This window comes from Canis aureus, chromosome 27, assembly GCF_053574225.1.
Source record: "Canis aureus isolate CA01 chromosome 27, VMU_Caureus_v.1.0, whole genome shotgun sequence".
Lineage (NCBI taxonomy): Eukaryota > Metazoa > Chordata > Mammalia > Carnivora > Canidae > Canis > Canis aureus.
Genome location: NC_135637.1, coordinates 34,378,611 through 34,392,788, shown reverse-complemented (window position 1 = coordinate 34,392,788; position 14,178 = coordinate 34,378,611). Strand labels below are relative to the sequence as shown.

At 44.1% G+C, this 14,178-nt stretch overlaps 1 protein-coding gene across 2 annotated transcripts in view; it reads right to left on the bottom strand.

Moving 5' to 3' along the window:
* Positions 1–7,186, bottom strand: part of CRKL (CRK like proto-oncogene, adaptor protein) — a 40,673-nt gene extending 33,487 nt beyond the window's left edge. Inside the window, exon 1 of one of the 2 annotated variants that reach the window (XM_077874639.1) lies at positions 6,336–7,186. In XM_077874639.1, coding sequence (XP_077730765.1) covers positions 6,336–6,646 — 311 coding nt within the window. In that variant the 5' untranslated portion in view covers positions 6,647–7,186. The remainder of the gene's footprint in view (positions 1–6,335) is intronic. The other variant, XM_077874638.1, reaches the window with a different exon arrangement.
* Positions 7,187–14,178: the final 6,992 nt, after the last annotated feature.

The following is a 14,178-nucleotide window of genomic DNA, read 5'->3' as shown; positions in this document are numbered from 1 at the left end:
CCAAAGACATAGGGAAATTTTTCCCGTTCCTGTTTCTATCCATTTTTTTCCTTCTGAAAACACAAAAACTTCAGTACTCCAATTCCCTATATCTGATTTAATTCTGTTATACAAAGAAATCCTGTATGCCATCTAGTTTGCTATCCAAACCTCTTCAGTTCACCACTGTTCCACTCATGCTCTCAGTCATCATTCCAGACTAGTTGCCACATGCCTAGTGGCCCCACCTTACTTGGTATGATCTTAGCTCAGACTCTAAAATAATCTGAACTCCCACTAATAAGCACTGTCCCCTTTTACTTATCAGGAACAGCTAAAATATTTTAGCCTGAAGGAAACCTAGAAATAATGTAGTCCAATTCTTCAGGTTAAAAAGAAAACTCTCTGTATTTGAATTTTAAATAAGTCACAAATCAAATGGCTACCAGTACTTTACATGCAATGGGAACACAACTCTTAACTAGGCAAGCTTCCATCCCCAGCATAACCATGTTCTTGTACCTCATCTGAATCAAATTTAGATTTACGCTACTCCTAAGAAGAAAATCAAAGGCTTATTTACATGCTAAATTCTATGCTAATCAAAATTACTGGTAATCCTCCTCCCGCACTCTGGACTTTTAAAAGTCCAGATTTGAGTTCCCTTAATTATTTAGAACAGGGGATGTGGGAGAAGTGTGACCATGTTGCCCGTGGCATCCTCTGGTCCATGTGGGGCTTGGCTTCTGCTTCACAGGAGGGCACTCAGGTTAAGCTGGGAACCCCTTTTCAACTACTCTACCATAGTAGATAGCATAGAAATGGCCTTTAAAAAATCTTCTCAAGTAATCTTCTCAACAATGGGATAGGGATTGTTGATTCAATGTTAGTTCCATATTACCAAGTATATAAGATGTGTAATGTCTGTTGACAAAATCAAATAATTTCTCTAAGGGTCCCGCTTGCTTTAGTTAAAATTTAGAATTTAAATTTATAATTTTTTTTAAAGATTTATTTATTTATGAAAAGAGAGAGAGAGGCAGAGACACAGGAGGAGGGAGAAGCAGGCTCCATGCCGGGAGCCTGACGTGGGACTCGATCCCGGGACTCCAGGTTCGCGCCCTGGGCCAAAGGCAGGCGCTAAACCGCTGAGCCACCCAGGGATTCCCTAAATTTATAAATGTTTATACTCAAATAGGAGGGGAAAGCCACCACAGGTTGTTTATCAAATGGATTATAATATAAAAATTACACCCACATCCAGGGTGCTTGGGTGACTCAGTAGGCTAAGGGTCCAACTCTTGGTCTCGGCTCAGGTCATTTTCTCAGGGTCCTGAGATCAAGCTCCTTGTTGGACTCACCGCTCAGCACGGAGTCCGCTTGACCCTCTCTCCCTCCTCCCTAGCACTCACGCTTTGTCTCATAAATAAATAACATAAAATCAAATAAAATAGGGCAGCCTCGGTTGCTCAGCGGTTTAGTGCCACCGTCGGCCTGGGGTGTGATCTTGGAGACCCGGGATCGAGTCCCACGTTGGGTTCCCTGCATGGAGCCTACTTCTCTCTCTCTCTCTCTCTCTCTCTGCCATGAATAAATAAATAAAATCTTTAAAAAATAAATAAATAAAATAAAATAACATAAAATTTTAAGGAGCACCTGGGTAGCTCAGTGGTTGAGTGTTGGAAGTCATGATCCCGGGAGTCATGGGATCTAGTCCCACATCAGGGAGACTGCTTCTCCTTATGCCTGTATCTTGACTTCTCTCATGAATAAATAAAATCTTAAAAAATAATAATAAATAAGAATTAAATTTTAAAATTATACCCACATGCTGAAAAAGAATCCTTTAGTGTCGGGGATCCCTAAGTAGCACAGTTTAGCACCTGCCATTGGCTTAGGGCATGATCCTGGAGTCCCGTGATCGAGTCCCGCATCGGGTTCCCGGCATGGAGCCTGCTTCTCCCCCTGCCTGTCTCTGCCCCCACCATCTCTGTCTCTCTCATGAATAAATAAATAAAATCTAAAAAAAAAAAAAAAATCCTTTAGTGTCACTCAAAATCAACAAAAGCCATCTGACAGGATATGACACTTTTTGGGGGTTAAATTTAAAACCCACCACAGGTGGGGATCCCTGGGTGGCTCAGCAGTTTAGCGCCTGACTTTGGCCCAGGGCACGATCCTGGAGTCCTGGAATCAAGTCCCACATCGGGCTCCCGGCATGGAGCCTGCTTCTCCCTCCTCCTGTGTCTCTGCCTCTCTCTCTAGCATAAATAAATAAATAAACAAACAAACAAACAAACAAATAAATAAATCTTTTAGAAATAAATAAATAAAACCCACCACAGGAACACTACAAATACAAAAAGTAATTAGTAAGACAAACTGAGAGGACACAAAGTTACAAATGTACCAAGTCATCTTTGCTTTTTCCTTTCTCTTCCCTCATCACCCCCCCTCCCGTCAGTAACATCAATCTTAACTCCAAAACAGGCACCTCCAAGTCACACCTCTACATCAGCCTTGTGACTTATATGTCATCAGCCACCATCATTTTGCACCCAGATAATTGTAACAACCCCACTCCCCTGCTTCAAACTCCTTCCATGGCACCCACTGTGCTTTTTTTTTTTTTTTTTAAATATTTTACTTATTTATTCATGAGAAACAGAGAGAGAGAGAGAGAGAGAGAAAGGCAAAGACATAGGCAGAGGGAGAAGTAGGCTCCATGCAGGGAGCCCGATGTGGGACTCAATCCCGGGACTCTAGGATCAGGCCCTGGGCCAAAGGCAGGCACCAAACCGCTGAGCCACCCAGGGATCCCCCCCACCCACTGTGCTTTAAATAAAATCCAATTTCCTTATCTTGACCATTACATCTCTTAACTCTTCTTAGACCCCACTCCTTCATTTAAGTACCACACCCCCAACTCAGTGGCTATCTTTCTCATCTCAGGACTTTCTGTAAGCTCTTCCTCCACTCTTAGCCCAAGCCTTCCCAAGGCTTGCCTCTTCTCTACCCTTAGGTAGCTTTGTGCTCTCTGATCACACTACGTCAGGTAGGTCCCTCCTATTATATTCTCTGCTCAGCTTCATTTCCTTCATAGTATTTATTAATCTTGTAAGTATTTTTTACTTATTTTCCTACTTTTCAGTTTTGTCTCTTCCAGTAAAATAGAGACAATCTGACATTCATTGCTCTCAGTCCCTATCACTGGGATATAACTCTTGTAAATATTTAAATAAAAATATAAAATTAAAAAAATATATATATATAAAATTAGGGGTGCCTGGGTGGCTCAGTCGGTTAAATGTCTGCTCTCGGCTTGGGTCATGATCCCAGGGTGTTGGGATCCAGCCTCACATAGGGCTCCTCGCTCAGTGGGGAGGTCTGCCGCTCTCCCTCTCCATCTCCCTCTCCATCTGCCTCTCCCCCAGCTCATGCTCTCTCTTGCTCTCAAATAAATAAATAAAACCTTATAAAAATATATAAAACTAAATGTTATTCCAATAACAGACTAGATTCCAATAACATTCCAAGATCAGACTAGAAAACAAGCATCAATCCTTAAATTCCGAGGAAGTCATACAGTCATAATTTTTCACTAAGCAAAATTTTAAAATGAACTTTTACCTAAGGGGTATGAAACTCTGGCCTTAAGAGCTCAGTTTTGCTGCCTAGAAAACTAAACCACTTGATTTATCTTGTCTGGGGTGTGAAGAAGCATTAAACTGACTTGCATTTGGCCAAGGCTTTACATGGCACCTCTAGTTTTCTACAAAGGCTGAAATATCAAACCCATCTTCAGATTTCAGGCTTGAGGAAGACAATTCAAAGATTAAGTAAATCCAGTCTGCATCTAATTCTACCAGAATTGTGATCGCCCTCTGAGATACCAGCAGAAAATAAAAAACTAAATTACAGCAACATGCCTGGGGCAGACAGTGAAGAGGAGAAACAATTACAGCTGCGTGTAAGTGGGAGGGTCAGGGAAAGGCCCCATTATTTGAGGGGTCTGGAACAGCAGCTAAGATTTCAATAGGTGAGGAGTGGGGTAGGGTTAGGCAGTCAACTGAAGAGCCAGCAGCCCACCTGGCAGCTGGAGCAAAGGTACAAAGGTATGAGAAGGTACGCAGGAATGGCTACCAGGAATTGAGTTGCCTAGCGGGACTGCACTAAGGGAAGAACAAGGTGGGGAATAACAGAAAGTTATGTCTGGTATCTGGGAAGACACATGTGTGAAAAATGTGGAGTTGTTTTTGTTGGGTCACGGGAACCCCTGCAGCATATTCCTTTTTCTCTCTCTAGTCTGCAGCATTATTCCTTTCTCTCTCTCTCTAGTCCCTAGAAGGGGATCAAACCATTTACTCACACCTTCTGAAACAGCTGTATTATAGTACCTGTTACCTCAAAGCAAGCACAATGCCTTGCACATATAGCATGGCTTAGTGCATGAAACTAATGATATAATTCACCTCCATGAGTTGGAGAAGTAATCACTTGAACATATTAAAAATCTCATTTTAGTTGGTTCTAATACTCTCTCCAACCTCTTTTTTTTTTTTTTTTTCTTAAATTTATTTATGATAGGCACACAGTGAGAGAGAGAGAGAGGCAGAGACACAGGCAGAGGGAGAAGCAGGCTCCATGCACCGGGAGCCCGACGTGGGAATCGATCCCGGGTCTCCAGGATCGCGCCCTGGGCCAAAGGCAGGCGCTAAACCGCTGCGCCACCCAGGGATCCCTCTCTCCAACCTCTTATATCAGAATATACCATGCTCCACGTCAACTCCAATTACCAGCATCTTTGGGGACCTGGAGATTTCACCAATCAGATTCTTGGTGCTTAGGCCTTTGTTATAACACTATTTGATTTATAATCACTTTCTCCCAGTTTTTAAAGTCCATTTAGTTCAGCAGTTAATCTTATAGTCATTATACTGTCATGGCTTTGTTTCTTCTCTCTTATTCCACAGAAGCAACACTTAGGCATCCAGTGGGTGCTCCTTAATTATTATAGCTTTTAATGGTTAAAGCTCAGTGCAACATCTTATCAGCAAATCTATAAAATCAGAAACAGGTCATTCCAAAAAAAAAAAAAAATCTATATCGGCAGCCTATTCCTTTTAAACATAAGTTCAAGAACCAAAATGGACAGCAAAATACTTTTTATTAAAAAAAAAATTCCAAGCAATTTCTTCAGTTCAAATTTGACATAATTTAAATAAAAGAAACGTGAAAAAATACTAAAGACAAATTAAAGCAAGTAATCAAATAAAATAATGCATTTTACTTAGAAAAGAGAATGCTGCTTGCTTTAAATTATTAAACTTACAAATGTACAAAAGGTATACCTAAAATTAAACTAGGACAGAATTAAAGTATCGCTCAAAAATTTCCTTAGTAATTTACATCCTAGCTTCATTCTTCTTTAGAATATAATCAAATACATTTCTGGCCTATTAATGGTCCACCCTGGGGGTAAACTATAAAATAAAAACTCAAAAAATGCGTCCTCGCTAAAGCCAATGCATCTTCTTCTTAAAATTTCTGTTAGTTGGGATGCCTGAGTGGCTCAGCGCTTGAGCGCCTGCCTTTGGCTGAGGGTGTGATCCCGGGTTCCCGGGTTTGAGTCCCACATTAGGCTCCTTGCATGGAGCCTGCTTCTCCCTCTGCCTGTGTCTCTGCCTCTCTCTTTCTGTGTCTCTCATGAATAAGTAAATAAAATCTTTAATAAAATAAAATAAAATGTGTTAGTTATAAAACAAAAGGTGTCTAGGTAATTCAAATTTAGCACCAAGGTATCCTACATAGTTCCGCCACTTCACTGTGAAAGGTTTTGTTCCTAAACGCTCAAGCATTTTCATTTGTCGATTATTCCAAAGGCTGCAGTCCAAGAGTTCTTAAACTGGAGCAGGGAGCCCAAGAACCTTGAACGGTGTGCAAAGTTGTGTGTACGTGCATTTTTACGGAGGGAGAACGCCACAGCTGCCCTGAGATTCTCAAAAAAAAAAAAAAAAAAAAAAAAAGGCTTAAAAACAACAAAAACGTCTCGATTAGGATAACCCAATAGATAATGTGACGAACGGCACAAAGCGGGCATTTTAACCAGGCAACCGCCGTTACACAGGTTTAAAACCCATCCCCTCATCCAACAACCCAGACCCTGGCACTAGCCTTCCGTTCAGAATGCCTTCTGGAAAACAATTTGGTTCAGAATGGGGTGAAAGGAGTTCAATCCCGCTCCCCCCACCCCCTACCCGGCGGTCGATCCCCCGCGAACCAGCCCCTGCTGTTCTCGACCCTCCGCCGCGGTCCGAGGGGGGCTGTGCGCGCGGGGAGTGCGGGCGCTCGCGTACCTGGGCGCGGGCTCGATTAGGGTGGTGGTGTCCAGGTAGTGGATCTTGTAGAACTCCAGCAGGGCCGGCAAGTGGTCAAACTCCTGGTCCCCGATCTTAAAACGGCGGTTGGGCAGCGAGTTGATGATGTAGTGGGAGACCCGCGAGTTCTCGGACACCGACAGCACATAATCCCCAGGGCAGGTGGAGGAATCGCGAACTAGGAACATTCCGTGGCGCTGGCCCTGCAGCCGGGTCTGCGCCTCCTGGCGAGACACCGGCCCCATGTACCAGGCGGAGCGGTCTGAGGAGTCGAACCTGGCGGAGGACATGGTGTCTGGCCGGGGCTCTGCGGCGACTCGGGGCGGCGGCTGCTCTCGGCTGTTCTGGACGCCTTCGCCCGACAGACGGCTCTGCGGCCAAGGAAGGGCCTCTTGGCACACCTCGAGGCGCGCTTAGAGGGCCGAGCCAGCACCTTCGTCTCGGCTCCGGGCCCGCAGCATCCTCTGCCGCCGCCCGCCTGCTCCGGGGCCGCCTCACGGACGGAGCCGGCCCGGGGAATGCAGGGCACAGCCCGAGGTCGGGGCGGGCGAAGCTGAGCCGCAGCGGAGGCCGCCCCGGGGTTCTGGGGCTGCCCGGCGTACCGGGGGTGCCTCCAGCCACTCCTGGCCCGGAACGCGCCGACTCCGCGCCCCCCACGGCTCTGCACTGATACCCGCCGCCACGCGAAGCACCGGACTCCCAGGAGCGTCGCGCCTCCGGGGCGGTTTCGCCCAGCCCGTTCCCAAGAGCCACAGCAACAAAATGGCGGACGCGGGACAAGCGGCCGGCCACCTCCCCCTCCGCTCAGCGCGCTCGGACTGCGCACGCGCGAGCTCTGGCTCTCAGCTGCCGCCCAGGCCCGCCCCGTGACGTCGCGCGGCGCGGCCAATCAGGAGCGCGGTCGTGACGGTCGGGGCGTGCGCCGCGCTCCGCCGCTCCCGCGTTCCGGGAGGAGGCGGAGGCGGCCGGGGAAGCGGGGGAGGCGAGGAGGTAGAGGCGGCGGAGGAGGAGGTGGCGGTAACGGCCACTCCCTTCCTGGGCTGCGGTGCGCCGCCGGGGGCGCTGCCGCTGCGGGCTCCCCCCCAGCTCCGGCTGGAAAACAGCTGGAGTCGAGAGGGAGCGGCGTTTCGAAAACCTGCTCCGCGAACAAAGCAGAACGTGCATGCAGAACCTCTGGCCGTGGAGGCGTGGCACTGAGGTGACCTGGCTGGCCCAGGGGCCCCGGGGGACCCGCGCTGAGGGAGACCCGTGGGCGGACACGCCTCGGTGGGTCGAGGTGGCTCTGGAAGGACGCGACCGCGGGGGCTGACGTGACCAAAGCCGAGGTGGCCTGATAGGCTCAGGGACCCAGAGTGGCCGGGAAACTCGACAGCCGCAAAAAGGGGTTGCGAAGGTCGGAGCGACAGGATTGAGTGGCCCGAGGAAGTCCACCTTCTGGTGCAATCTGGCCATCATTAGCGTTTAACTGATGAAATGCGGACTCCCCCGGGTGTGGCCCGAAGATCTCGTCCGGCTCCAGTTCTGCAGCTTCTCGAGCTAATCTCCTCGCATGCCCGCCCCCTGGCTGACCTGCTTCGGCCGGTCGTGGTGGCCTGTTTCTCCACCCTGCCTCCCCTCCCCGCGATGAAATTTTAAGAGATCAGGGATCTTGTCTGTCTTGCTCGCTTCTGGGCCTAGCACAAGGTCTGGACCTGACCTGATGCTCAAATATTTGTTGAATGAATTGACTTTTGAAAAAAAAAAAAAAATCCTCAGGCTATTGGTGCCCGATTATTGGTAGCACCACCCCTAGAACTGGACAAACGAGAAAGCCTGTAAAGAAAGGGAGACGCCGGCTCTAACAAACCTATACAGATCCCTTTGTCAGTGGAGTTTCATTTCGGCGCTTGCAGCCCTCAGGTTGAACATACACCTAATTCTAGGGTGATGAGTGATATCCAGCTTAGGGTAAGCTAAAGGGGAAATGTCAAGGGTTAGTGCCTTTTGTGACTCAGCATAAGCAGGTTTTCAATCCCCTCCACCCCAATATTGTCATGTATTATTCTCAGGTTGAAACTGACTGGACTCAAATTCTGCTCCCAGTTGACTAGCTGGGTGACCTTGGGCCATGGCTCATATATTAAACAAGCTAATAGTGCTTAGAATAGTGCCTGACACGTATTAAACCTCATGTAAGAGATTTTTATTATTACTATTCAGCCTCTACTTGGGCTCCCACCTCCATAGCCTAAAAGTGTGCAGATCTCTCAATGGATCAGTGAGGGTCGGGAGAACTACCTTTTTATTACCAGATTTTACCATTTTATCATCAGCCACTCCTTGCCCAGACTTCATCTGGCTTCTGCTCTTACTTTGACCTCTGGAGATCATCACTGATTTCCATTGACCCTATCGTTTTCCCTGATCTCCCTGGCTCTATGTGTCTATATAGAAAATCTCTGGAAAGAATCTTTTATTTTTATTTTTTTAAGATTTTATTTATTTATTTGAGAGAGAGAATATGTGCACAAGCAGGGGGGATAGGCAGAGGAAGAGGAAGAAGCAGACACCCCGCTGAGCTGGAAGCTCCATGTGGGGTCCATCCCAGGTCTCTGGCACAGATGCTTAATGGACTGAACCACCCAGGTGACTCAAGAATCCTTTTTTTATTTTTTATTTTTTCAAGCTTCTGGGTCGCTAACATAATTTCTTCTACCTCTTCAAATACGCTTTCTTGGTCTTTTTTGATAGCACTTTTATCTCCAGCCTCTATATGTAGAAGCTCAGCCCTTAATCTCTCTATAGCTTCTCCTTTGGTAGGCTAATCATGAAGGCTTCAGGAGTCACCCACCTATCTGTTAGTGACTCTGAAACACATATATTCTAGGAGTAGAACAAAATCTGACCACACCCTATGATTTCTATGCAAACACTGTGGTCACAGCCTAAATTCTTATTACATTCCATTGTGATTGCTTTTAAGTTTCTTTCCCTTCCTACTGAGAGCTCCTTGGAGGGCTGCCTACTTTACTATTATCTTCTGTATTTCCAGTGCCTAACACAGTGCCCAGCACATAATATATGCTTAATAAATAGTGTTTGAATGTAGGTGGATAAGGATGAGAAGAAACCAGAGAAAAGCGAAGGTTGATTGGAGATCCTGTCACTATTTCCTGTTAATTAACATAATATATGTATTTAAAATAGATATTTGGCCCTAAGTCTACCCCCGTGTTCAAGACAAGCTTCCATTTGGATTAAATTGTGCCTTTCAGCTTCCCCTTTTCTGTCAATTGCGTCAGTGTTTTTCTAATTTGCAAACTCAAATCTGAGTCATCTTTTACTTAACTGAAGAACTCAATAATACCTAATTTATATAGTGCTTTCCAATTCACAAAAGTTCACATAATACATTGTTTTACTTATCCCAACCAAAGTCCCATGAAGTCCTTTTTTATAAATGATCCAGAAGCTCAGAGAGGTTAAGTGACTTGCTGACATAAAGTATTAAAAATTATGTTATTTGCAGGAGGCAGAGTGGCACTCAAGCCAGGTCTTCTGACTCGAAGTCCAAGAGTCACCTTAAGGTGTACCTGGGTGACCCAGTCAGTTAGGTGTCTGCCTTTGACTCAGGTCATGATCTCAGGGTCCTGGGAGCAAGTCCTCGAGTAGGCTGAGCAGGGGCGCCTACTTCTGCTGCTCCCCCTTGTTTGTGCTCTCTCTCTCTTTCTGTGTCAAATAAATAAAATCTTTTTTAAAAGTCTCAGTTTATTGTCACACAACTGCCTATAATGTCATTTTCTTTGTTTTGCTGATGAGGAAACTGAGGTCTTCTAAAGTAAATTTTAGTAGCAGGAAAGAGTATCAATCTCAGAATACAGAAGAGTGGTTGGATTTGACCCCAGTTTGGATTTCAGACTCCACTATCATCCTACTGCCAAAGTACCATTATCCTTTCTTGAAAAATTTCAAGATTACAGATGGATCAAAATGGGGAATGGAATGTGTGGATAAAGGTGGAAAAAAGAATGCCCCTGTGTTGATAACTGTTAAACCTAGGTGACATGATGTATGTTTAAGTCAGGGTGGGGAGTGTTAATTATAGCATTCTACTTTTGTATGTTTGGAATTTTTCACAATAAATTTGTGAAAGTGCTTTTCTTTACTCTTCCTTGGCACAGCTGAGACAAGCTTTAAAAAAAATTTCCAAAGACTGTTTCTAGATGCTAAGATAGAACAAAATGGAAATGGAGAAACAACAAGGAAGCATTTAAGGGGGGGGTTGTAACATAAAGATCTGTAATTTTGCCTGAGCTTGCTCATTCCAGATGGCATTGCACTTATATTTTTCTTCTAAGAAAATTATATCCTAGACTCAAAGGACTGACCAGGCTTTTTAAGCACCTTGGGCAGATTCCTTACTTCCTAGTCCTGAGGCTGCCTATGTACAGAGAGCACAACCTTGGGACCTGCTGTTGACTTTTTCTCCCCATCTGGGTAGGTCCAGTCCTTCCAGTGATGGTTAAGGCCAAGTAGTCTTCCTGTGTTGCTGCCTTAGTGAGGTCATGACAACAAATGTCTGTCCCTTTCTCCTGCCCTTGATTCTTTTCCAGCAATAATTCTGCGTAGAAGAGACATGACTGGGGGATCCCTGGGTGGCTCAGCGGTTTGGCGCCTGCCTTTAGCCCAGGGCGCGATCCTGGAGTCCCGGGGTCGAGTCCCACGTTGGGCTCCCGGCGTGGAGCCTGCTTCTCCCTCTGCCTGTGTCTCTGCCTCTCTCTCTCTCTCTGTGTCTATCATAAATAAATAAGTAAATCTTTAAAAAAAAAAAAAAAGAAGAGACATGACCATGTAGGTGTGGATACTTCAATATATTTACTTCACTGATGTGATAAGGTCAGCAGTTCTCAGATGCTCTCTCCACAAGAATTGGATGAACTTTTGAGTTTGTACTTATGCATTTATTAACCTAATTTTTGGAGACCTTTTCCTCCTATGCAATAAATTACCTTATCAGTTGTTCTCAGCCACCATTCTCCCATATATTTCTAAGTTTATCTCCCTAAAACAAAAAAGGAGCCCTTTGATGATCTTTCCCCTCCTATTACTTTGCTAATACTAATAATGTTCATATCCCCATTATAATTTTCCACACCAAGCTATTTAAAATACCAACTTAATAATCACTTCTTTCACAAAGTGAGTTCTCTTTGAACTAGGCATGGCTGTCATATACAGAAGCTCTATTGGCCGCTATTGAAAGCATTGGCCTCTTATTCTAGTGATTTTTTTAAATTTAAATTTAATTTTTTGGGGCAGCCCGGGTGGCTCAGCGGTTTAGCACCTGCCTTCGGCCCAGGGCGTGATCCTGGAGTCCCTGGATCAAGTCCCACATCGGGCTCCCTGCATGGAGCCTGCTTCTCCCTCTGCCTGTGTCTCTGCCTCTCTCTTTCTGTGTCTCTCATGAGTAAGTAAATAAATAAAAATAATAATTTTTTTTAGTAATCTCTACACCCAACATGGAGCTTGAACTCATGACCCCAACCAAGATCAAAGTCACATGCTTTTCTGACTGAGCCAGTCAGATACGCCTATTCTAGTGTTTAAAGTTCTAGTATTCTAGTGGGGTCATATTTTCCTTGCCATGTTCTAATGTAGTTGTAATTGCTCTGTCATCTCTTATATAAATTTTTTAAAAATTTATTTATGATAGTCACACAGAGAGAGAGAGAGAGGCAGAGACACAGGCAGAGGGAGAAGCAGGCTCCATGCAGGGAGCCCAACGTGGGATTCAATCCCAGGTCTCCAGGATCGCACCCTGGGCCAAAGGCAGGCACCAAACCGCTGCTCCACCCAGGGATCCCTGTAATCTCTTATATAAAGTCTACTTTCTTGTCATTTGGTTACTTGTGGGCTAGATCACAAATTTTCTTGTTTCCCTTGGATTTTAGAGCACTCTGGAAGGTCATTAGTAAAATTCTGAGCAGGATGATCCTTCCACTAGAGGACTTAGCTTAGCTCAAGGAAATCAGTGCTGTTCAACTCTACACCCAGGGGAGGGAGAGACACCAGATTTTTCTGCAAAGGGCCCCATAGTAAATATTTTAGGCTTTTCAGGCCAAGAGGAAAATCAACAGTGTTATATAGGTACTTGTGTAACAAGAAAAAAAAATTCCTACAATTTTTTTTAAAGATTGTATTTATTTATTCATGAGAGACAGAGAGAGAGAGAGAGAGAGAGAGGGGCAGAGACACAGGCAGAGGGAGAAGCAGACTCCACACAGGGAGCCTGATGTGGGTCTTGATCCTGGGACTCCAGGATCACGCCCTGGGCCAAAGTCAGGCGCTAAACCGCTGAACCACCCAGGGATCCCCCATAAATGTTTTAAATCAAATTCAAAATATAATATTGAGTATAATTTTTTATAATCCAGATATGGTGATGAGAAGAATGGGATTCTTTGGGATGATATTTTGCTTAATTAGGTTCAAAGTTAGCGTTCTGTGTGATCACATATTGAGCTACTAATGTTGATCTGAAATGAGACTTTCCCTATTTCATCTTTGAAAATGTCTCCATCCAGATGGTACTGCCAATACTGCTATCAGTCCATGAGCATGATTTTAATTGAGCATATTTACTGTTGGAAGGCATGTATAGAATTCTGTTAGATTCTTCTCCTGACGTTTGCCTTTTAGCTTGTTGTTACATTGCAGATTAGTCATTTGCATTTGAAGGTTAGGTGGAAACTCCTCAATTGCACAATTAAATGGATTTTGAAATATGGAAGTTTCCATTGCACTTGACATCCAGGTCTGGAGATATTGCTTCTTGTTTTAATTTTTGACATTAGAAGAAGTGTATAATGAAACTGTTTTACATTATTTGTGATTCAAAACATTATTGTCAAAATGACTTTGCTACAGTATACATTTCACATATAAGCACTGTTTTGCTCTGTTATTTTAGGTTGAATTCACTGAGAAACACTATCAAGTCTGTAGCAAAAGCTAATTTCCAATTATTCAGTAATGACGATTTGGAATGGTTCAGTTCTGAAAAATCTCAATCTTGGCTCTGAGCTGAAAAAAAAAGCTGCAATAAAACTTAACCATTGCTATGCCATCAAAATGCTTTCTAGTAGAGCAAGTCAGGATATTCAGTTTCTATCTCTGATAAAACTTCATAGACCTGATGTTGGATAAATACAAGAGGAAACAAAGTTCACTGTTGATAATTTGAGTTCAATAACATATGATAGATTCAAATATTTTCTGCAAATTAGTTCCTGGTAATAATTTGAGTCCAATGAATAACGAAAAGCTCTAAAGGCCTTATCTTTTCTAGAGCTTTATAAATTTATCCAAGTTAGCTTTTTCCTGCTTCACAGTTTTATCTCCATCAATTAAAACATCTTAGCAGATTCTACTTCAGGTTGTACCTAATTATTGTTTTCTTAATTTTTTGGAAAATATTCTTGCCTATTGTTCCATGCAGATTCCTCAAAGAAACCTATTTTTCAATGACTTCAGACTTGGTTGGCATTGACACCTCAAACAGCAGCAAGTCAACATCAGCAAGAGATGTTGGTAAACATCTCTCATCTCATTGATAATCATCAAAGAAAATCACTCGAAATCATTGGTTTTGGTTTTTTTGTTTGTTTGTTTGGGTTTTTTTGTTTGTTTGTTTGTTTGTTTTTGGTCAGGCACATCTTAACTATGTCCTTCTTTGGGCCAGAAGGACTTCAGTATTGCTATACCTGAATATAATCTAGATTTACAGATGACTTCACCTTTCCTTCTTGTAACCAACGTGTGTGTGTGTGTTCTTTTCTGGTAT